Source organism: Phocoena phocoena, chromosome 1, assembly GCF_963924675.1.
Source record: "Phocoena phocoena chromosome 1, mPhoPho1.1, whole genome shotgun sequence".
NCBI lineage: Eukaryota > Metazoa > Chordata > Mammalia > Artiodactyla > Phocoenidae > Phocoena > Phocoena phocoena.
The window spans coordinates 46,248,335-46,274,352 of NC_089219.1; the positions used below are offsets into that span (position 1 = coordinate 46,248,335).

At 36.4% G+C, this 26,018-nt stretch overlaps 1 protein-coding gene across 1 annotated transcript in view; it reads right to left on the bottom strand.

The window, feature by feature from the left end:
- USP24 (ubiquitin specific peptidase 24) overlaps nt 1-26,018 on the bottom strand; it is a 147,946-nt gene that overhangs the window by 84,659 nt on the left and 37,269 nt on the right. Inside the window, exons 2-14 of the mRNA XM_065873524.1 lie at nt 22,044-22,209; nt 20,638-20,705; nt 16,737-16,880; nt 15,933-16,055; nt 10,202-10,237; nt 9,800-9,865; nt 5,918-5,983; nt 3,332-3,406; nt 2,556-2,714; nt 1,320-1,434; nt 1,020-1,123; nt 360-467; nt 58-153 (exon numbers count right to left, since the gene is read on the bottom strand). Coding sequence (XP_065729596.1) covers nt 58-153; nt 360-467; nt 1,020-1,123; nt 1,320-1,434; nt 2,556-2,714; nt 3,332-3,406; nt 5,918-5,983; nt 9,800-9,865; nt 10,202-10,237; nt 15,933-16,055; nt 16,737-16,880; nt 20,638-20,705; nt 22,044-22,209 — 1,326 coding nt within the window. The remainder of the gene's footprint in view (nt 1-57; nt 154-359; nt 468-1,019; nt 1,124-1,319; nt 1,435-2,555; nt 2,715-3,331; nt 3,407-5,917; nt 5,984-9,799; nt 9,866-10,201; nt 10,238-15,932; nt 16,056-16,736; nt 16,881-20,637; nt 20,706-22,043; nt 22,210-26,018) is intronic.

Here is a 26,018-nt window from a genome sequence, read left to right on the forward strand (position 1 = left end):
CGCAAGTAAAGCTGCTTTAAGTACTTGTAGCTAGAAAAAGTCATTTGATTCTCCTGCCTTTCCAGAAGTGGTCTCAAAGCGAGCTTCACGGCCTATTCGTCCAATCAGGCTCAATAGCTTCTGTCTTACTCTATCGCTCTCGGTCTCCCAGCTCTGTAGAACGAAAAAGAAAAGACACAGGAACTGCTTCCCATTCCCATTTGATCACACTGGCAAAATAGGCAAAAACTTTAAACTTGAGCTAAAAAAGTTTAATAAAGTAAGAAGAGTACGGTTAAACACTGCTAATTTAGAGGGAGGAGACTTCAAAATAAGATTGTTTTAGAAATATTTAAAAGTAAGCATGTTTGAACACATACCTTCTGAATGAGAACAAACAAATGATTAAGCTGATCTGAATTAAATTTGACAGCTGCTGCAGCAATAATAGTATGGATATTCTCGATCACAGTAGATGATTGTCCTGACTAGAAAAGAAGACATTGGGAAGAAAGTTAAGTCTTGGAGACTGGAAAAACCCGTCTTTCCCTGTTGATTTATAGAAGCAAAAGCAAAACAGTAACAAAGATAAATTGATTCTAGTCTAACAGCATACATACACTTGCATGATAAAATTGGCTACAAGAAGCAACCATTATTAATGGTTATCTGTTGGCCTTGTTTAAATTCCTAGAAGCATTAAATCTCTAAAAAGACAATGTAAAAAAAGATGAGAATCAAGTTCTCAATCTGACATATTCATTTCAAGAGGAGAACAAAGTATTTTCAACTGGCTTAAAAACAATTTAAACTAATTACAAGAAAAACATACTCACTTTTCACATTGTATAAATGATTTTGAGGGTCTCAGTTGAGAGTATTATGTGTCTCATTTTTAAATCTGCTTATAGATACTTTGTGACTTCAATTATTATTTATTTATCCATGGGCAGTAAGTCTCTGCTTTAGAGAGTCACCACCCTTCACCCTTACTGAAAAAAAATGTCAGAAAAAGGCAAAAATAATTCTGATCAACTTACCTGTATCTTCCAAATTTTAGTGAGCTCATCTAAAGACAATTTACTGCCCAAGAGTTCAATAATTCCCTTTATACGATCACAGTATTGTGCTTGGTCTATGTTGCCTAAGAGAAGAAACACCAGAGAGGCAAACAGATACAGTGAACACTAACTTTCTAAATATGATTCTATTTATTCAAAGCAATATTAACTTGCTATAAGATTATTTAAAGGCTAATATAGTCAAAGCAACAATTTCATACCTTTTTTATACAGAAATATATTATTTATGTGTTAGGTAACCTTTTTTAAGCAACTTACCTTCCAATGCAATTGACAGAACTGAGTTCTCAACTAGCCAGTCTAACAGTCTGTCTGTATCTATAGCATTCTTCACAGATTTGGATAAAGTGCTATCTTCTATTAGTTTGGTTACCTAAAAAGACAGGATTATTGTGATTGAATCTAATGCAAATATTCATAATCAAAATCTTCATATATATTTTGTGCCTTTTATAGTGTTACAATGTGGTCTAATGATTAGCCAAAATGTATCAAAGGCCAGTTATTAGAAGTTAATAGACCACTTATTTGTGATGTCTCTTTAAAAAGAACACAGAGCTCACACTTCCTGGGCCACTGCTGATTGACTCAGGGATGCACATCTGACCCAAACTTCAATCAGAGCACTCCTCCAAATTCTATACTTGGGACCAGAGAGAAAGTATCACTCCTTCCCGAGTCACAAGAGCTATCCATGGCCATGTCTACCATATGAAAGATGCCACTCTGTAGGTGGAAAGAGAACAAGGCCATGATGCTCATAAAAGCAGAGATAAGACCTGGATAGAGTCCTGGCAGTGATTCAGTCTCAGATTCTAGTTGATCCTGTTGCCCACATGTGTCCCTGCCCTTACACGGTTTGGCTAGTCAATCTCTCATTCATGTGAGACAGCCCAGCCTTCTTCCATTAAATTCCTCTTTTAGTCTAAGATAATTCAAGATGAGTTTATTTCACTTGCAGCCAAGAATCCTAATTAACACAAAACTGAAGGAAAATAACTGGAATTATGACTGAGCTGTACTGGCGCCACTGGAAACTCACCAAAACCAACTATGCTCATGTAAAGTTTAGGAAGCTGCAGAAAATTACTTCCATCATTTTGCTTAAACAAAACAAAATTTTGCCTCAACCCCAGTTAGAAGATTTGATTTAAGTAAACACATATCTGAAATATAGTAAAAGGAATTATACCCTTAGGGTAAAAAGTAAATCTCAAACTGTATATTCCAAGGAATTATGTTCTAGCAAATTTCACCAGAACACTAAATAGTTCACAGAACGAATTTGGGATGTAATACGTATAAAAATATTGCTTTATTAACAATTATAAACATGTATACAATTTTATATATAATCACTGTTATCTCTTTTTGTAGGATTACAAGAAATTATTATTCTTTATTTCCCAACATTTTTATATTAATAACCACAAGTTCTGGAAGAACTTAAAGTGTCTGTCCTTTAAGTCTTCCAGAAACGGACGCAAAACTTACTTCTTTGAGGGAATTCATTTTAGCGCTAAAATGAGGTGATTTCAGCATGCGCAGTAGGATGTCTAGTCGAAGGTCGTCCACAACGGTCACCAGATCCGGTTGGAAGCGCATGCAAAGTAACTTAATGGCAGACAAGAGCTCCGGGATGCTAACCAATCTCTTTTATTTAAAAACAAAATACACACAAACGTACAGATACATAAACAGAAAAAAACAAAAAGGAACCATGAAAACATTCGATGCCAATTCTTACACACACACAGGAATACAGGACATTTTCAATAACCATGGTCTAATGGTATATGATATTCCACATGGTCGATAAACTACATTTTACTTCTAAACAAAAGTTAGCACATGTGTGAGCAAAGAAAAGGAAAGTGTTCTGTGATAAATTCAAGGTAGACAAAATAAATCACGTTAAATTTAAATGCTATAATTGCTTTAAACACCTTTGGATGGCTTTTAATACTGAATTATTTTAAAGCTTCTTCAATGCTATACCAATTATACTACTATCAAAATCAACATGTTAGTAAAATTCTTAATGGTATCACTTGCTGACAACCCTACATTCATTCTATTGACTGAGGTAACACCAACCACTTGGTATTTCAGACAAAACATTTTTTGGTTAGGAGATGTAAAATTAATTTGATGTGAGTTGTATGTGACCAGAATCCAAACAGCAATGGTGTCTGAACCTTGCCCTAAGCCCTGGCTCTGCTTCCATGGACCAATAGGCATCGGGGCTACTTGACTGGAGAGAACATTACCTTATCTTTAAGGTCCTTTTCTTCCACACTCCGCACGTCCTGGATTGTAGTAAGGATGACTGGGTCCAGCATGGGCTGCAAGAAAACAGTACTAAAGTTAATAAGGACCCCTGAATCTGTCCCCAAACTAGAGAGGAGACACTTTTTTATTCACATTTCATAAAGGAGAGGGTGCTATGCAAAGATCGGAATTCTAGTATTAGAGCAGCCACTAACTAGGTAATACCATTCCAAGTAAACCCTTAACTGATTCTGTGCCTCAGCTTCTTTACTATCATATGGGTGCAATCCCTCTTTACTATCTTATAAAAGGTCCTTTGAAGAGCAACCAAAGACAACCAACGACACACCGACTAACTTAAAACATTAAGCATGAGTATGTACTATTTTTGTAATAAAGTATTTTGCATTTGACTTAAAAAACGAATATAAGCACAGACCATGAAAAATACACTGTTTTATTATGCATTTATTTTGCTAACTGATATAAATGAGGCCTGTAGACAAGACTCATACAATACACTGCTCCAGAATGGTAGCATAACCAGGTAACTAACTCTAAATAGTATGTGAGAAGTAGCAAACTATTAGCTAGATCTAAATGATCACTTCCATTTAAGTAAAATAATTTTAAAAACTTATCTGGTGACAAGAGAAGATAGACAATATTTGGCTGTCAAAGCAAGAAGACATTAGCAATGAATCAAAATGATATCAGGCAACTGATTATCCTAGTAGAATTTCTTTATTTACACTTATGCCAACTGTATAGTGAGAACTGAGAGCTGTCAGGGTAAGAGGCAAGTCACACGGCTCTTCTCAGCATGTGCCAGCCCTACTTAATTCTCACGGCAACTCTGTGAGACAGGCATGGTTATTATCACTATTTTACAGATAAAGAAGCCAAGTCATAGGAGTTACTTCAGTCTTCCAAAGTCACACAAGGAGCAAGTGGTAGAGACAATTGTTAATTTACATAAATATGGTATGAATTTATTGCTGAATGAACTTAAGGTTAGATGGTTTGATATAATTAAAATAAAGATAAAGTTAAATAAGCTTTGGTTGGAAATTCATATACTTTTTACTCTTTTTAAAGTACACTGTGCTTGGACTTCCCTGGTGGCACAGTGGTTAAGAATTTGCCTGCCAATGCAGGGGACACGGGTTCAAGCCCTGGTCCGGAAAGATGCCACACGCCGCGGAGCAACTAAGCCCGTGCGCCACAACTACTGAGCTTGTGCTCTAGAGCCCGCAAGCCATGACTACCAAGCCCATGCACCACAACTACTGAAGCCCGTGCGCCTAGAGCCTGTGCTCTGTAAAAAGAGAAGCTACCGCAATGAGAAGCCCACGCACCACAACAAAGAGTAGCCCCTACTCGCAGCAACCAGAGAAAGCCCGCGTGCAGCAACAAAGACCCAACGCAGCCAAAAAAAGTACACTGTGCTTACATATAAAACCTGGAATTTCTAAAGAACTTAGTTATTAATTAGCAGTTGGAATATTTACACTGAAGCTCTTTCCATGGAGCAATGCATGGGTTTAAAAGCATGCATTTAAAAATTCAATACTGGCTCTGATTATTAAAAAGCCAATTATTAAGTCAAATCATTTTGTCTCTTTGTCTTCCTGTTTCAGCTACAAAAAGAATGATCGTATTCATAAGCTTAATAAGTGAGAGAACACTAGATGTCTCTAAAGACCTTAGTATCCAGAATGAAGAAATACATAAGTAGCCATCCTGTTTCATTTAAAAAAACTCTAAAGAAGGCACTTAAAACTTAGAAATAGCAGGAATTTCCAGAACCTACTAAAAAAATCCTATATCCCTTGTTAAAATGGCCCTAAGTAAATTAGATATTAGAAAGAAGGAACAAGCGCATACTATTTGCTTCCAAAGGACACTAAGCTTTCAAAACCATTTATGGTGATTTAAAAAAATCTCTGCGAAAGTTTTAAGTTTCACAGACTTATTTCTATAAAGAAAATAATAAATGGAGGTATTTCAACATGACATTTTATTCAGTAAAACTTGTTAACTGAAATGGAAAGGAATAAGAAAATGTAATAAGCCCTAAGCATTAGGAAGCTGAACATTCCACAGCCTTGACTATCCTGTGGCCTGCTGGCGTACAATCTGCAGAGGCAAGAAATCAGACAAGATGTGCTGTTAAACTGTTACTCAGTGAGTGACTTGGCTAGCAGGCGAGCCCAGCACCACTCAACACTGTTTAACACATAATGGCACTGAACCCTTAAATAATCCTGTAAAGGGGGTAGGGATATATGCCACCTATTTTATAGTGAAGGAAGCAAAGAAAAATATATGCTATAATATGTAATTATATTTGATAAAATGATAAATTAAAAAGGTAAATAACCTTAAATGTTAGGTTTCCTATACCTTAAATTAGTAATCACTTTTATTTATCTTCTGATATTTTCACTATAAAGATAGCTAATCTGAAAAAAAAAAAGTTACTCTAAATTAGGCACAATTCTGAACAACCTGATAAAAAGATAATTTTACTGTTTGTATGTCTTAGATCACCTCTGAAGTAAGTGTAAAATGGCCTATCTTACCTGTACCACTGAGGAGTTGAGGTACTCTGCACACACCCCTAAGGGCTGCACCAGTGCTGATACTGCCTGAAAAAAGACAGTGAAGGTGAGAAATAAATGTGAGCGAGTTTCTTCCTTTTAACATTAAACAAATCCCTTTTAATATGTCAGAGAACATTTTATACTCTTGAATAGAAGAACTGATATAAAGATGTCGATTTATTTAAATTACTGTAGAAATGTGATTTAAATCATAATATGCCAATAAAACTTCTTTCAAGGCTTGGATGAGATGATTCTAACGTTCACATTGCAGAATAATAAAAATTTGGATTTGAACAAGGAGAGAACAGTTGGGGAAGGAGTGAAATGTGCCTTTAACAAAAAAATACTTAAGACTTCCATGAAGAAAATTATAAAACTTTACAAAAATACATAAATAGTCCAAATAAATGAGATACCATGTTCTTGAATGGAAAAGACCAGTACTGTAAAAATGAACTAACTGAACACACCTACAAACTGAACACAATTCCACATATGGTCTTGGTGGAACTTTCTAGAGCAGGAGAACCTGACATGCTGGCTATATTCAGAAGAGTAAAAATATGAGAATGATCAATAAAATTTGAGGAAAGACGCTGAGCAAAACTGGCACTACCAATAATGAAAACATTGGAGAAATGGTATAAAGATGGCAGAGTGACCGAACGAATGAATGACAGGAACAGAAGTCCAAGAACAATTCATGTATACACGGGACTCTGACATTTGATAAAGCCAACAAATCAAAGTAGTGAAGAAAAAAATGGAATATTTTTTAAAGGATCTTAACAACAATTAGTTACCCATTTGGAAGAAAATAAAATTGGATTTCTATCTTACACCATATATAAATACATTCTAAACGAATTCAAGAACTAAGTAAAAAATGAAACTGTAGAAGTATAAAATTAAATGAGTATTTTTATGACCTTGAGATGGGGAAGGAAACACTCCCCAAGCAAATCAGAAAAATTTTAAGCCATTAAGGAAAAAATTGACTGTATAAAATTTTGAAGCCTCTATATGGCAAAAAAGACACCATCAACAGAAATGAAAAGAGAAGGAAAAGGCTGGGAAAGAAATTTACAAATACACAAAATAGACATGACATTGATATACTTAATATAAAAAGAAAAAAATAAATAAGACAAGCAACCCCAAAGACCTATGTAAATAGATCAAATTTACAGAAGAAATGCCAATAGTCATATAACAAAATGCTCAAATTCACAGGAAATCAGAGTTTTGCAAATTAGATAGTAAAATACCATTTTTTTGGTCCATCATATTGGAAAATTAAAGACTGACAATATTCAGCACTAATGACAGTACTAGGAAATGACTTTATGGGAGTATACACTGGTCACCACTTTTTGAAAGGAGATTTAGCACTATCAATTATAATTTTAAAATGTATATAATCTTTGAAATCCCATTTTCTAGGAATCTATCCTTCAGATATGGCAGCAAATGTACACAAGGACAAATTTACATGGAACACTCTCTGTAATAGCAAAAACTTAGAAATAATCCAATGCTCATTAATAAATGACTGCATCACGGTACAACAGTTGCAGGAACACACTGGAGCCATCAAAAACACTGATAGCACTAACCTGGAAAGATGTCCATGATATAATGTTATATGAAAGTATGCTACTAGGTATAGTTTGATTACAATTTGGTCTCAAAGAGAAAGAGAGAACATGCAGATATAGTTTATATAAACTTAGGAAAAAGTCAGAAAGGCTATGCATTATATGGGTAACCATGACCTAGGAGGTAGATGTATGTGTTGGGGTGGGGTGGAGGACAGGAAACCTTCACTTCTTACTTTGCACAGGTATTATAAACTGACAGATTGTGAATGATTTTTTTTCCCCAGTATTTTTCAAATCCAAAAATATGTAAATATAAATGTAAAATGATGACATTCACTTGTACTCAGTCTTATAACACAGCCTAAATTTATTCTGGGACATAGTCACCTTCTTAACTGGTCAGAAATCAGACATTTATTGTGATTTTTTAAAAAAATTACTGATTTATTTTTGGCTGCCTTGGGTCTTTGTTGCTGCATGCGGGCTTTCTCTAGCTGTTGCGAGTGGGGCTACTCTTCGTTGCGGCATGTGGGCTTCTCATTGCAGTGGCTTCTCTTGTTGCAGAGCACAGGCTCTAGGTGCACGGGTTTCAGTAGTTGTGGCTCGCGGGCTCAGTAGTTGTGGTGCACGGGCTTAGTTGCTCTGCGGCATGTGGGATCTTCCTAGACCAGGGTTCGAACCCGTGTCCCCTGAATTGGCAGGTGGATTCTTAACCACTGCGCCACCAGGGAAGCCCTTACTGTGAAATTTTAATTGTACCTGTTTGCAAAATTAGAGCCTCAATCTTTGCAATCTCCTTCTCCTATGCCTGAATTTCTATCATCTTCTCAATACAACCTAAACAATCTAATTTTACATCAACTGCAACAAACAACACAGTTGTCTGAAAAATGGTCTAGCCTAAGGGAAAAATCTTGGAGGTATCTTTAGCTTCAAGACATTTGATAATAATGAGGGCAAGCCCAGATTCCTATGCATCCATCCTCGGCCAATTTTCATCCAAGGAGGGGAGAAACTTTGGGCTTCTCTGTTTGTTTGTTTAAATAAATTAACTCTGCAGGAAATCAGTGAGTGTTTTATTTAAACTTTTTAAAAAATGAAGTTCATTTCTAATACTGCTCAATGACCTATATAGCCAGTTCTTGAGAAACAAGCAAGCTGGATAAAACCCTATATCTGAACAGGTTTTGTTCTGTCTTGCTTTTTAAGTCACTAACATCTTCCAGGTCAAGAGTCGTCTCTAATATACCTGATCCATTTAATGGGGATCAAAATGACAGCCTAACAACCTAGTTAACAGTCAGAGGGAAAAGAGGCCTATGATCAGTGTCAGTAGAAGTATTTATGAGCTGGCAGACATCTGATCTTTAAGGATAAACACTGGGTAGCAAGAAATAGTCTATTACCAACCACAGCACCAGTCTCTCTCATTGACCGTTGTTACTGCTCTCATGCAAAGATGGACCAAGGGAGTTAGGTGATTGGTCATGGTCCACAGAAATAACTGCTATTGTAAGCACAATTTATACCACTTAGGTATATTATTTTACCACATCATTTTCTGCTCTGATCAATTTACAGTAGCTAGCACAGTGTCTTCTACATGGCAAGTACATAAGTAGTTTATAACTGAATGATGAATTAACTAGAGAACAGAATAAAGTGCTCTCGGTTACAAACAGGTCAGCAGTCTGTGAAAAATTAAAGATTAAGTTATTCCCCTTATCACAAGGTTAAATTTGAGAAAATGAAGTTGACATGAAAAGATAATGGTATTGTACCTGAGGGATGATTCTAAGCTCCTGTTATAGCCCTTGTTATCTATGAATCTCTGTAACACCAAAGAGCTGACTAAACAATCTTAAAATAAATTATTTTATTTGTTTCTGGTACTATGAAATAAATTCTGACTTATCTGAGGCATAAAATTGTTATGTACACATATACTTGCCACATATAGCAACTGTCCCTAAATAGCAAGATAATTTCATGTAACCACCACAAGTTAGTAGTTAAGAGAAAAATATCACAAAGAGAAATTAGTGTGGTGAAAAAAAAAAAAAACCAAACACCATACACTGAAATTTGCTTATTTTGATTAACAGTAAACATTTCTGTGGTTATCAGAAACATGGAAGCTGCTCCTGTAAAGATTAACTTAAACATTTAATTTAATTTGTCTAGACCATGTCCCTTGGTTACACAGCAACCCAGATAAAGTGAACTTCCACACTGTACATACAGTGGTTTAACTTACCCCAAGTTCTATATCTTCTGAATGGAGCTTGGCCTGGATTGCTGCAAATCCACCTAATTCTCCAAACTGAGAAGAAAAAAGGTATACATTAATTTTAAAATGCTATACCTTAATAGTTTAAGCAAGCAACTAAGGCTCACATTCTGCTTTATCAGTGTGCTCTATAATCCTGGTCTTAAGGGTCATCACAAAAATAATTCCAATGCTCCTGTGATATGCTAGAGGAGATGTGCTAAGCCCTAAAGCTGAGGTTTATCTGTATAAACAGCACATATAAAAAAGAGGAAGAAACTGTAAAACCTATCGATTATTTTCTGTAGCTGTCATCTACCTAAAACACCAAACTCTAGGAAATCTCATTAGAAAATGGAAAACATGATCATATTAATAAAAGCTTTATACCTTATTTACCAAATCCACAACCCATCCATGAGGCTCCTATGAGAAAAGAAAATAGAAATTGAGATGCCAATACAAAAACTTCCCTACTAACCCTCATATTTCTTTTATCCTAAATCAAATGTTGGAAAAAAATTAAAATTTAAAAAATATTTCGAAGTTTTCTCAAATGTTTCTTAACGTGTTTCTTTGACACTACTGTAAACAGTTGCAGGAGTAAGTCTGTATTTTGATGGAATTGCTACAATACGAAGCATTTATGTGTTTTGGGTAGCTGAGATCAGTTTAAGCTCTCTGAGGTACAAGATAACTTGAGTTAAATTTTCTAAGAGAGTTATATTTTAGGAACTAAATTAACTTAAAGAGTAGCAAATCAGGAATCAAGAAATTAAAAGTTTTAGTCCCAGCTGTACCATTAATTACTGTCCTAGAGCAAGCTCTTCTTTTCTTCTCCTTTTCTTCCCTCCTTTCCTTTCTTAAGCCTTCACTACTCTAGGGGCTGAATAATGTTCTAGTGGCTGGATACAGAACAGTGACTAAGAAGAGATGTGGTACCTGCTTTCACAGAGCTCATATTCTAGCAGGATCAATAAACACAAGTAAACCAACACATAATTCAGATTGTGCTAAATTCCACAAAAGGAAAATCAAAAGGTCTTCAAATGAAAAAGGAGCCTACTCTGTTCAGAGTGGCGGTCACAGAAAACCTCTCTGAAGAGGTGGTCTTTAATCTGGAACTTAAAGGATGAGACAGATTTAGCCATTCAAAGAATAGTCCAGGCAGAGAGGCTGAAATGGAAAAGGTCCTGTTTGGTGAAGGCAGAAAAGCCTACCTTGTTTGAAAAACTGAGAGGCAACTCTCCCAGCTGGGAGCCGGGGTGCAGGAGAGAAGGTACAGATGAAGCTGTAGAGACAGGAAAAGCCAGATGATGCAGAAATCTGTAGATTGTGATTAGAAGGAAAGCAACAGAGGTGTTTAAAGCAAGAAAATGATGCCTTTTATGTTTTATGGGGATGTTTTGCAGTTATGTGGAGAATGGAATGGAATGGATCAATGAGAGAGTGAAAAGTAGAGATACCAGGGAGAAGACTAGTGCAGTAACTAGGTAGGACATGATGGTGTTTGGAGTAGGATGGTGGCAGAGGAAACAGACAGAAGTCAACTTAAAATCTATGTGAGATTAAATCAAAGGACCCGTTTACAGTTTGGATATGGGGAATAAGAAAAAGGGATGAATCGTGGCTGATTCCTATGTTTTGGCTTGAGCATGTAGGTAGATGGTGATGCCATTTACTGAAAGGGAGAAGAATGAAGGCTGGGGAGACATAATGAAGTTCCATTTTAGGCACAGTTTGAGATGTCTGTGTGGCAACCAAGAGGAGACAGTTGGCTCTTCAAGTCTGTTGTGCTCAGAGAAGAGGTTTGGGCCACAGAGATATAATAAAGCAGAGGGCCATCAGCACAAAGATAGCATTTAAACCCATGAGAACGGAAGATATTTCTTAGAGAGTACTCTGGATCAAAGTTGGGTAGAGGTGAAGGAGTCGAGAAAGGAAAGGTGGCTGAGGGGCAGGCAGAAAGCAAGAGACTGTAGGAAGGAAGTTTCAAGGAGGGAGAAACTGTCTGTGACCACTCCTGTTGACGGGGTTGAGAGACATTTCCTCTGGATCTAGAAACATGAAGGTGCTGGTGTCTTAACGAGAGCTGTTTCAGTGGAGTGGTAGAGAAAGAAGGCAGAATGGAATGCCTTGAAGAGTTAATGTAGAGTTCAGTCTAGTGACCCCAAACATCTCTCCAGCCGAAAATAACACCACTGGATAAAAACATTAAAAAAAAACACTTTAAAAATATATAGCTGAGTTGACACAAAGTGCTCAGAAGTTTTAAAAAAAGAGAAAGCAGAAATCCTGTGAGGTAAGCAAACTGTGAGGCCAGCTTTCACGCTGTAGGCATCTGTGAAACTCTGGAGACCTCTAGCTTCCATTTTCACAGCCTTACAGTGGCTGAGAAACAGGACACGTAGCCAAGACAGGGTTCAGAGACTAAGCAGAGTTTGTCACATAAATCAAGAACCCAAAGGGCTGCATCCTGAGTGTACGATGAACTGAAATAAACTTACCTGTGGAAGGGAAACAACAAGGAAGCCTGCCTACCTTGACTGTGGTACTGGATTGTGAGAAGAAAAAAATTCTCCAGGAATTTATAACCACAAAACTGCCCTCACATGGCTTTGCTGCTCCAATTCACACTGCCTTTATGGTCTGAAAAACCTTAAGCTGAGAATTTATTCCCAAATCGTAGTATCCCCAGGCATCTGGAAGAAGTAAATCTTTTTTGGAGGAAAGAACTTTCAACTCAGCCCTCAAAAAATCTTCTTAGATTAAATCCCAAGAAACATAAGTTCACAGGAAAACAAAAAAATACGTATAAAAATGTTTTTCTATACACATACATACATATACAAAACAACTGAGTAAAAGCTGGCAGAATCAGACCAGCTTTTAGATGTCAGACATATGCTTGTAAGTTATGCATTAAACATATAAGTTAAGCAACAAACAAGGAGGAGACTGAAAATATGAGTCAAGAACATGAGATAATAAAAAATAAGCAGAGTCAAAAATGAACCAATGAGAATTTATAGAAATGAGAAATATAATAAATGAAATTAAAGACAATGCATAGGTTAAATAGCCTATAGGATACAAATAGAAAAAAATTGGTGAACTGGACCATAGATCTGAAAAAATGTTATCAGAAATGCAGTATAAGAAGACAGAAAGATGGAGAATATGAAAGAGAATAAGGGACATAAGAACAGAATGAGAGGGACTTCCCTGGTGGTCCAGTGGCTAAGGCTCCACACTCCCAATCGAGGGGGCCCAGGTTTGATCCCTGGCCAGGGAACTAGATCCCATATGCCGCAACTAAGAATTCGCATGCCGCAACTAAAGATCCCATGTGCAGCAATTAAGACCCGGTGCAGCCAAATAAATAAATAAATAAATATTAAAAAAAAAAAAAAAAAGAACAGAATGAGAAGGTCCAACATGTAGTCAATCAAAGTTCTAGAGGAAGCGAGGCTAATGGGGAAGAGGCAATATTTACAAAGGTAATGGTTGAGAATTTTCCAGAATTGCTACAAGATATAAATCCTTAGATTCGAAAATTCACTTATCTGAAGCAAAATAAACAAAAAGAATACCTCAGTTAATTGCAGTGAGAGTCAAATTGCCAACTATCAAAAAGAAATAAAATAGCCATGAAGAAAAGAAAGACTTCTTAGAAAGGAACAACAGTCAGACCAACAATCAACTTTCAATAACAATACTCAAAGCCAGAAGACAGGGCTTACCTGGTGGCACAGTGGTTAAGAATCCTCCTGCCAAGGCAGGGGACATGAGTTTGAGCCCTGGTCCGGGAAGATTCCACATGCTGCGGAGCAACTAAGCCCGTGGGCCACAACTACTGAGCCTGTGCTCTAGAGCCCGCGAGCCACAACTACTGAAGCCCGTGCACCTACAGCCTGTGCTCCGCAACAAGAGAAGCCACTGCAATGAGAAGCCCGGCACACTGCAACGAAGAGTAGCCCCCGCTCGCTGCAACTAGAGAAAGCCGCGCACAGCAACAAAGAATCAAAGCAGCCAAAAATAAATAAAAAAAAAAAAGCCAGAAGACACTGAAATGATAGCTTTGATATTTTGACAGAAAAATGTATGTCAATCTAGGATTTAAAGCCCAGTGAAAATGTTCTTCAAGGAATAGGAAATAAAGTCAAGTTTAAGCCATCAAAGACTCAACTCCCAATGGACCCCTTATGAAAGGACACTGTAGAGGATGCACTCCAGGAAGAAGAAAAATCATCCCAGTGGAAGGTCTGAAATACAGAAGGAATGGTACACAAAGAGATAGCATATAAATAGGGCTGAGTCAAAACACTGTATAAGGTAATGATGACTGTACCTATTTGAGGGGATAAAACAATACAGGAGAGGACTAAGACAATGCACAATAAAGACAAAAGGATAATGAGTCAGGTGAGGAATGAGTACACGAAACAGTCTAAGGTTTTCAAGTACTCCTCAGAAGAGGGTAAAGTTACTGATGAAATTTAGGTTTTGTTTAATTAATAAGTTAAAATTTTAGACTAACCACTAAAAGAGTAACTGAGAGGGAAGGATATGGAATCTTTCATCTGGTTGGTTGTGAAGGGGGATAGAGAATAATGCTGAAGCTAGAGATGGAAGTGGTATCCAGGGCAGAATTTTTAAAGATGGGAAAATACTAGACTCCATTATACACAATGGGAATAATCTGATAAAGGGGAAAAAATTGAGCGTACCAAAGAAAGAATAGAAATGCTAAGGCATAAAATGCTTGAGAAGGCAAGAGGTAAGAAGAGGGGATCTAGGGCATTTGCAGGAGAGATAATTCCTTTTGTGGTAATGAGAAGATATTAAGAGACAACATTTCTGGGTCTCCATTGTTGTATATGTAAATTGGGAGAAGGAGAAAAAGAACATTTTTTGAGTACTTACTAAACTGAACCACTGTGTTCAGTGTTTTTATATACATTTGTCATTTATTAATCTTCACAACATAACTGAAGATAAGACTTTAGTATTTTGGGAGCCAAGACTGTATATAAAGAATGCAGACTATGGCACTAGATTGCATAGGTCCCCTCTATAAACAGGTTTGTGAACTTGGGCAAGTACTTAACCTCTGTGTGCCTCAGTTTCTCATCTACAAAATGGGGGTAAAAATAGAACGTAACTCACAGAGCTGTTGTGGGGACTAAATTCCACAGGATATACCCACAGTCCTTTCCACTCAGCTTTCATTTCCTCTCTAGAGTACTGCCTGACCTTCCAAGGTGGCAACTCCTTCCCCTTATTCCATACATAGTACTTATTATTATAATTGCACCTATTGTTTGTTATACTGTGATTTTTTTTTTCCTATTTCCTCCACTATGCTGTAAGCTAGAAGTCATGTCTTATTACTCTTTATACTAAGGGCAGGAACTATTTATTTATATCTCCAAAGCCTAGAATAATGCCAGACACACAGCAAATGTTCAATAAATGATTGCTGAACTGAACCCCTGCCTTCTAGATAAATCAATGGACAAGTTTTCTACCTACTACATTGACTTCTTTCAAATGTCTCTCAAAAACCAAAGTGTTTGATCAACAAATTGTCTGAATTATGTACTCCTTGTGGGTATAATGTTATTGGCACTTCGTACGCCTTTAAATATAAAATGAGGATGTTGGTCTGTGCTTAGAAAAAAACAAAAGCTTTAAAGCTTACAGAGTTTAAAGAAAATTATACATGAGATTAACTACTAGATTTTATTTTCTGGGAATAATTAGTCGTTTCAAATGATTTCAAATGCTCTAGCTTCTCAAACATCTCTAAGAAACTGGGACACTCATTAAACTGGGGTTCTGGTAATTCAATAAATAGGGCACTTTTCATGTCATGCAGTCATTTCTCATTTCACCAAACGTTATTTCAAATCTCTAAAGTTCTTCATGATGTTAATTAACAGCTATGGAAAAATATCCAATAGCTGAAAAAAATGTTATGCAATTTTATGAACCATATGGAGTATTTGTCATTTTTCATAGGTTGTTTTATCCTTCCATGTAAATTGTCATTTTTGTAGCAGAGAAAATCTTTTTCAATACATTTACCTATAAAAGGATGAAACAAAACTATGTTTACCTTTTGGAAAGTAGATACAGGTGAAATAGCAAACATATTTCCCTCTCCAAACACTTCTGCCCAATTCCTCTGAGATACTTTCATTCTGTTTTTAAAATGGTATTCATTATCAGGATTGAAAGCCTAGATTCAAAGAGAACAGAGAAGCATTATTATTATCTACTTCTATAGCAACACATATTAGCATTAGAAAAGAAGATAAAAATATAGCCTTGGACTCCCTCATTAATGGAATCTTTCAAGTATCCCAACAAAACATATTCCTTAGCCAGTGCTGAGGAACAAAGTGGTGCTCTCCTGTTCTGTTCAATGTTTGCTGTTGGGAAAGAGAAGGGGGTAGCAGGACGGGAGGTCTGATCCAGGCACGGTGATGCCAATGCTCCAGATGTTCTAGGGCTGCCGCAAGCAGAGATGGGCAACAAGGCAGTGAAGACAGAAGTTAGGAGGGAAAACACGAGCGCCCCTTCTTCATGCAGCTACTGCTACTAGTCGGGGGAAAAGCCCAGAAACCAAACTACATCAACACCCTATGTGACAGTATTTGTGATTTGAATAATCAGGGAGACATAAAGGAAAGCTATTTAATCATTCTAAAAGCTGAGAAAGCTTAAAATTAGAAAGGTATTTCTTTAAAACTGAAAACACAGAACAGTTGTTCTGCTTTTAAAATAAAAAGCAAGAACAGTCAAGTTAATAACTTTAATGATAAGATCATGATCACTCATTATTAATTACAAGTCAGAAGGTAGTAGGTATTTTAAACAAAAGCAAAACACAAAGTACTTCATTTTAGACATACTGTACCATTGTAAGCACAGCCAGCAGACCAGTGGGAATTGGATCTTGTTTTATTCTCTCTGCAGCCAGTTCTATTAATAGCATCAACATGTTGTAGATGCCTTCATGAATTTCAGTACCCCACTTGTGAACAGCACTTGATGTCAGCAGCTATAAAAACATAAAGGGCACTTCAGAGTCTTACTTGAAAAGAAAGAAAAGACATCTACAGTTATCAGTTCAGTCTTGACTAATGAAGAGATTATTACCATAATATTTATTTTTATGCAGATGACTTGTTTTAAAAGACCCATAGCTGTAGTCCATCTACTTATCCACTTATTTCACAGTCAACACTTAGTTTTGTTTTTCTGAACTTTAATTCCCTTATATTAAGACAGTTTGGGGAATTCCCTGCTGGTTCAGTGGTTAGGATTAGGTGCTCTCAATGTCGAGGGCCTGGGTTCAATCCCTGGTCAGGGAACTAAAATCCCACAAGCCACGCAGGGTGCCCAAATAAATAAATAAAACAGTTTGTTTAAAAGAAAATGTTTGTTTTCTACTTTTCATTATTACTAGGGGAGGTCAAGTGGTGAACAACAAGAAAGAACCTGAGATCAATTCCGGTACTACTATTTTCTAGCTGTGTGGTCTTGAACAAATTTACCAGAGTTCCCAGAGACTCAGTTCTCTCATCTCAAAAGAGAGATAATTCCTACCCACTTCACAGAGACGTCACAAGTATCAAAAGGTATATCAAATGTAAAGTATTAGCGAGGTTTTATTATTAATATATTTTGGCTGTCGTTATTAATCAACATTCCTGGAATCTAAGAAATCTCATGATTTGAACATGCACATTCTTTTCATATTATTTGTATCTCAGAAACAGAACTGCATCTTCCCACCTGTTGACCAGATGGCAGCAGGGCTCTGAATGTGAAAAAAATTTTAGAAATACCTTGTCAATTTATTTTGCTTGTATTTTCCTTTCTAGTACGTATTAAAGAAATATACAATTTTAAAAAAAAGTTTAAGCAAATCTAAAATAGCACTGTAACATTGTTTACTTTGCAGCTATTTTTCTTAAATATAAAAAATGGTGCATCTTATACTCAGATAGCAGCTTAGATTTGTTAAAAAGGAAGGAAAAGGCACAAAGAAGAATCTAAAATCATCATCTTTGGATTTCCCCAATCTTTGACCTTCTAAGCCCTTGGGGAAGTCTAATTCAGGAACAACTGCCGAAACAGGGAATGGGAAAATGAAAGGATTCCACTTAATAAAATAATGGCAAATTGGTACAGTGGTTTCATGTTTTTGTAAGATCTCCCTTCAGAGGGAAAATACTGTGCTATAAAAATTTCACCTTAGCCACACTGAGAACCCCTTAACGAGAGGGTTAAGACCCTGAAAGAGCCCAAACTTCTCTAGCTGCAGAGGAAAACCTCAGTTCCAGACTTTCTCTATAGCAATTAGCTGCACTATGTGCTCAAATGAACAATAATCATAAGACTGATTCTATATAAGGCAATTACTATTTTTTGCTACTATTTTTGCAAGAATTCTTTTGCCTGCCTATATATTCTTCCTATGCTTAAAAATTAGATAATAAAGCAGAGATTAAGATTTAAGAAGCTTCATGTGACAATAAAATTTATGTGGACTAAGCACCACTCCCTCTGTTGTCATCTCATATGTGCCGTTTTTACTTTGAAAATGGAGTTCTATCTACCTTCCAGATGAGGTGAGGCAAGACAGGCAGCACCATGTGAGGAAGAGGCACACAAAGTTTAAACACAACTGTGCACTATGGCCACACCTGGATGTTTTTCCCTGCCTGAATATACTAGTAAACGAATCCAGGGGACTTTGCTGGTGGCGCAGTGGTTGAGAATCTGCCTGCCAATGCAGGGGACACGGGTTCGAGCCCTGGTCTGGGAAGATCCTACATGCTGCGGAGCAACTAAGCCCGTGTGCCACAACTACTGAGCCTGAGCTCTAGAGCCCACAAGCCACAACTACTGAGCCCGGATGCCACAACTACTGAAGCCCGCACGCCTAGAGCCCGCACTCCACAACAGGAGAAGCCACTGTAATGAGAAGCCTGCACACCGCAATGAAGAGTAGCCCTTGCTCGCCGCAACTAGAGAAAACCCGCGTGCAGCAACAAAGACCCAATGCAGCCAAAAAAAAAAAAAAGGAATCCAGGCTGGCCTGAAAGTGAAAGGTGAAGAAAGTAGAAATTACAATAAAGCTCCTTTTGTGCACCTTATTCACACAATTGCTTATTATTTGTACTCTTACTTCTTTTTTTTTTTTTTTAAAAAGGGCAGCTTGTGAGAAAAGCCCAGGGAAGGTAGGGAGAGAGCCATCATACCAGGAAACACAAATCTAAAGGCACACAGAATTCTGTAGCCCTTCTAGTTTAGAGAAATCTTTTTAATAGCTCTAAACTGTAAGAATTGAATGACATTAAACATAATGCAAGGTACCTTTGTGCTCATAGTTTTATAGGAAAAAAACCCCAACAACCGCTTGACCATTTATTATACTATTACAAACAGCTGAGGGCATAAAATAAAACAGTCCTCTGAATCATCTCTGTACAGAGCTAGAGTATTACACTCCAAATATGCAACTTGCTGCTGGACTGACTTGACCCAGGGCTCTCTGAATCTGAAGATCATCAACCTAAAGATCCCTTCCTTACACGAATAAACCCTTTTCCATGACTCTGAATAAACTTGAATTTTCTTTCTCTGCAAATTTATGCATACATTATGATAGGTGTCACAATATGTTACATTATAAAAGTGCTGGTATTTTTTTAAAAAGCTACTATAATTCTTAACAAAATTCTTAAAAGTTAAAACTACAAAATGGTAGATGAATTCATCCAAAATGAAGAAAAACCTTGATTCTCTATAATCCCTGCCTAAATGACAATTTTCAAAGACTTCTCCCTTTTTTCAAAGATGAAGCTATTTTTGTTCCTAAAATTAATTTTGTTCTGTCTTCAGTCTTGAATCAAGGGAGATTCTGTCTGTCAAGACGCAGATGGGAATAACAGTTTGCAAATGAAGTTTATTTTACTGGGTTTTATAATAAATACAAACTTCATCATCTGTAGTTGTAGTATCTTACTTGCATATGAGACAAAAAATGGATGTCAAAACCCAGAAGCATGAGACAGCAGGAGACTCATTTATTCATTCAACAAAGATTTACTGAGCTCTTTCTCTGCACTAGGCACTGGCTATATGCTGGGGAAAACAACAGTGCCTGTGACATCGTCCCTGCTCTTGGAGGATTCAGGACTCAGGCCCTGAATAGGGAACCATGCTGCGTTAGACTGCTTTCAGAAACAGAAGTCCTGTGATCTTCTATTCTCACTGTTAAGAAAAATTGCTTTATAAGAGATGTGGCCATAATGGGGGCAAGCATATCAGTCTAGCTCCAACAGAGATGCTGCCATCCACATGCCGTTTTGCCAGATACAATACTCAATCCAGTTAAACTTTCTATAGTTTAAACGTCTGCTTCTGTCTCAGTAGAATAGTACGTACAAAATGGCCTATATTTTGATAAATAAATATTATCTTTCTAAGTGCCACAATCCTTAGTTTAGTAAGATTTCTAATATCCTAGTGTAAGTCTTCACCTATTCTTTAGCAGTTAAATAGAAGGAAGTAAAAGCTATATTCGACCAAAGACATGCAAACATTTAAATATAGAAGAAATAAATCATTCCTGAGCCCCATATTCAGGGCTACGTTTTTCATTTTTGAGCATTCCTCAGTTGTACAGGATTCATAAACTGGGCTCACATGTTAAAAAACTAAAACTAAAGCAAAAAGCCTGTTCACCTTCACCCCCACCAAAAAAAAAAAAAAAAAAAAAAATCAGCACAGCACATTTTTCTTACCTTTTTAAATGCTTCAGGCATACACCTATCCATAAATCTTTTACAATTCTCATCAGACTCAGAAAGACCTTTGTAAAATAAATGAAACAATATGCCTTATTTAGATTTTAGGTAGTTGCAGAAATCATATATATCATTCCAAGCTCATACATATGGAACTTATTACAGAAACCTTGATTCTTAAGGAATTATTAAAAGCAGAAGACATACATTCTGATAAAGGAATAGGCTGAGAAAGTAACAGTATTAAATTATTAATAGCATAATATATCCATTTATATTTTTTATTAATATATACTTATTAAGAGTATAATAAGTAAATACTAATTAGAACTGAAATGCTTGAACTCATGTTTCCATATCAGAGTAACTTTCAATGATCTGACTAAATAGCTAATAGAACAAACACCACCAGCAGCTACTTATCAGCCATTACCATCTTCCTAAACATCTCTTTTAAAAACACAAATATTCTCAATAAATGCCAAAATCACTCTCTTGCCCAAAACAAATTGAACTCTGTGCAATAAAATGCACAGAGCTGTGCCTGGCACAGAGTAAGTGATAAATACTTGCTAAATGAATGGATGAATCCACTGTAAAATTATCCTTCGGAATACACTTAAAAGAAAAACTCAGTGACAGATTTTGCTTATCAGTGGAGACACTGTCGAGCACATTTTCTTTTTTCAGTCCTACCACTTAGCATAATACCGGCATCCTCTCAGGCACTCAATAAATGTTGCTGCTGAGAAGCCAGTCATAAACGCATCATGGAAGCTAGTCAAAATATTTCCTTTTGATGTGCCTTGTATTTAATCACAATGGTAAATTATGCACTTTTAATGAGAAAAAAAATTTGCAAAACACTGGCTCAATTCATGTTATTTTACAAATGAATTCAATATGAAAAATAAATTATTATTCTCTCTTTAATATATTTATAATATAGATGCTTCCTTATGTTGAAACTTATTCTCTAACCTAGTGATATTTTATTACTCTATTCGTTTAATATCTGTAAAGCACTTAAGATAGTGCCAAGAACTTAATAAGCATAAAATGTTAAATAAACATTACTTTCTTTTCTTTAAAAAAAAAAAAACGCCACTGCATTAAGCCTTAATCTAAAGTGCTCCAAGTTTCTGTGGAAAAGTTAATTTCAATTTCCGTAAAGCTTTTCAATTATATTTTAAAGACGCTTACACTCTATTGGAGTTAGAAGAAAATAGCTGATTTCATTCAACGCTTTTACTCCACAGGGGATAAACAAAGACTAAGAGAGTAAATGATCTAAGATAATACAGATGGCCAATGACAGGAGCTAAGATGAAAGTCAAGCCTCCTATCAAAAAAAAACCCCCAAAAAACGAAAACTCCTCCTGTGTCCTGAAGTATGAACTTACCAAGTCTTGCTAGGTAGGTAGATGCCAACAGGCATTTGCCTAGTGACTCTTCCCGCTTGTAAGGTATGGACCAGTGATCCGTCAAAACGCGGCTTTCCAGTTCATATAAATTTGTCGTAGGGAATTCAATTCCTTCCCCTGAGCAGTTTCCGTTTTCATCATTCTTCTGACAAAGAGGGATTATGGTTTAAAAAAAAAAAAAAAACACACACACACACACACAAATAATTAGTGACTACTTAAAAATTTTTCAATTTAACACAAAGCAGATCCTTAATCACTGGTAGCCATTAATTCCAAGATTGTGGATTCCACATTTCTTTCTCGTAATCACATCTTTCACCAAGACTATCTGAAATATTCTCAGCTTTTATCAATGTGGCATCCCAACTCTCTCAGAAGGTGAGCTCATCTCATTCTTCAAAAATGAACTCTCTTAATCTCTTGTTATAAATATCAAATCTACCTTCACCTACAGCCCCTTTTCTCATGCTCTCCCAAAGTGGCAACTGTTAAGGTCACCACACTGAATGCTACATCATTCAATCCAGTGGACATGTTTCAGTCCTTATCTTACTTTTCAGGAATATCTGACCTTCTGCCTGCTTCCTCTTCTTGGTATGCTAGATTCCCTCCCCTTACCTCCCAGGATAACATGCTTCCCTGTTCTCCTCTGGGGTCTGGGTTAGGGTGGTTCCTTCTGTCTCCTCTTCTGGTACATCCTCCCCTTCCTAGCCATCAAACACTGGAGTTTCTCAAACCTCAGTGCTAGGCTCTCTTTTCTCTGCTCAGTGAATGGCACCACATTCATCTGGCAGCATGGCCAGAAATCAAGACACATTCTTAAAACCCTATTCTCCCATCTCCACCCCTAAGACTAAGTGATCAGACCTCCTACATTTCTCTCAAATCCATCTACTTCTGTCCATCTCCACAGGGATGCCGCTATTCCTGAACTCAGCCTTCTGCCCTCTTTAACCTACTTAACTCTTAAACCCTCTAAACTCTTTCAGAGAAAAACCTTTCCAGAACTTCTAAACATTGTCAAATTCCTTTAATTATTTTATACCCCTACCATCCTGAACTTCTCCTTCATAACACAACTCACAGATATAATTTTACATTTATTTGTGATTTATTCTGTTTGCCCCCACTAGACCAAGCAAGCCACAAGGACAAGGACTGTTTCTGACCACTTCTGTATCTCTAAAACCTAGTGCCTAACACAAAGTAGGTATTTAAAACATATTTTTAAATAGAAAAATAATTCATGCAAAGTTTCAGCTATCAGTGGGGTAACTGCCAAACTTTCCGTCAGTTCTCGCTATAGTAATCTGTAATAAATCAAATGGAACCTCTCCTCCCAAATGGCCTAACACCTGGCTCCTTTGAAAACCTAACCATTTTCACAACCCACTCTATAATTTGATCATTACAAAATAAAACAGTTCCATTAAAAAAATTCACCTTTAGCCTCAATGAAGGAAAAGACCATAAATATAAAGCAGAAATGATTTAAAAACACAGTGAAAAACAAATTTCAACCCCACATGAATGATATCTAAAGGAATGCAACACATTCTTTTTCAGGTTCATGGCTAAATTGGGATGAAAATAAGACAAAAAACAGGAAGGTAGTAAAAATTTAAAATGGAGTAGAAGACAATATAATTGGGGGTAAAGAGTGAGGGATGGTGGATGAAGTAAATTTAGAGTCATAATGTTTGGGGATAATTCAGTTTTTAAACACAATACTTTCAGAAATTTTTTTTTTTTTTTTTTTGGCAGTACGCAGGCCTCTCACTGTTGTGGCCTCTCTCGTTACGGAGCACAGGCTCCGGACACGCAGGCTCAGCGGCCATGGCTCACGGGCCTAGCCGCTCCGTGGCATGTGGGATCTTCCCGGACTGGGGCACGAACCCGTGTCCCCTGCATCGGCAGGCGGACTCTCAACCACTGTGCCACCAGGGAAGCCCTCAGAAATATTTTTAATTTTAATAAGTTGTGTAAATAAACCACTTTACTTAAAGGAACTGAGGAGAATCAAAATGTAAAGATTTTAAGATAGTCTCAAAATTGTACATTTGTTAAATGCTTAAATTTATGAACCTAGGATCAAAGTAGAATTAAGGCATATAAAAATAGAATTCAGTTGTATGATGGGAATATGTCATTACTATGAAATATCTACCATTAATTTCCACAGGAAGTTAACAGATCAAATCATGTATGAAATCATTAAATGTACTTAGCAGCTATGAAAACCAAGAGCCTCCAAATGGGATTATTGCCCTTGTGAGAGTCACAGGAGAGCCTGCATCCCCTCTCTGCTCTCCACACAACAAGAAGACGGCAGCCTGTGACCCAGAGGAGGACCCTCACTAGAATGCAACCATGCTGGTACCCTGATCTTGGACTTCCAGCCTCAAGAACCACGAGAAATAAATCGCTATTGTTTAGAAGCCGACAAACAAAACCTGCCCAAAGCTAAGAGCTTCCTTGGGTGGGGGTGGGGGGAGACCTTTAACATCATCAGTAATGACACAAACATCGTGTGCCTCCTGAATGGATGCACTGTAAAGGGCACAACATCATTTCTGTGACAGTCCTGCCAAAAATGCATCCTGTCTCTAGTCATGATGAAACCCAAAATGAGGAAGAACCTAAAAAATAGCCTGTATTCTTCAAAAATGTCAAAGTCAGGAAAGATTGAGGAAGACTGGACAGACATAGCAACTAAATACAGCATGGGATCCTGGATTAGATCTTGAACCAGGAATTTTTGTTTAATTTTACTTCTTGGCTTCAAAGGACTTTAGTACTGGATCAATGTTCCCGAATTTGATAATATACTGAGGTTACATACGAGAATATCCTCATTTGTAAGAAATACACACTGAAGTATTTAAGGGTAAAGGGATATCATGTCTTTAATTTATTCTCAAACATTTCAGAGAAAACAACAAAACACACATACTTTTACATACACATGCACATTATACATACATGGATATTCATATTTAGAGAAAAGAAGAATAAAGAGAATGTGATAAAATGTTAACATTTGAAGAACCTGAATAAAGTTTATATAAAAATTTCAAATTTATATAAAGGTTATATAAATAATTTGACATTTACAGAAAAGTTGCAAAAATAGTTTTACGCTATTCTTGCAACGTTTTTGTAAACCTGGAATTATTTCAAAATTAAAATAATTTAGTAAAATAAATATATAAAAACATAGATTTTTGAAGAACCTAATGAATTAGAGAGGTAGGGACTCACCTATAGCGGTAAAAAAAAAAAACGTTAAATTATACTGAGTATGTTTTACTTAAGAATCCCATTCCACCTGGTAACATAATTTGGTTTCTAAATACCTTTGTTTTTGTCTTAAATTACCAAATAAGTAATACATGTTCACTGTAGAAAATATGAATAGCAAAAAATAAAACCCACTGTTAATTTCACCACTTATAAATTAATCACACTGACATTTAAATAAATATTTTTCCAGTAAAAGCTTTTTTTTTAACAGATTTTTTTCTTAAAAATTCACAAATGTGGAATTAACCTCATTCTCATCCCCTCCATGGCCTTTCATAATTCTGTTATTAAAGACAGTATTAATGCAGTATTTCTTTTCCTATCTGATTTAAAAGACAGATGCACAAAGCAATAATTACAAAACCATGTTAATGGGCTTATAATGAATACAGATGTGACCCATATGACAATAATAGCACAAAAGGTGGGGGTGGAGAACAGAGTTCTATTGGAAGAATGTTTTGTACACTATTGAAATTAAGTTGGTATTAATTTGAATTACAATGCTATAGATCAGGATGTTAATTGTAATCTACAAGGCAACCACTAATAAAATAGCTTTAAAAATTACACAGTGAAAGAAAAAAGAAGGGAATTAAAATTGTACACTGGAAAGTATACTTAATACGAAACAGAGGAGTAATGGAG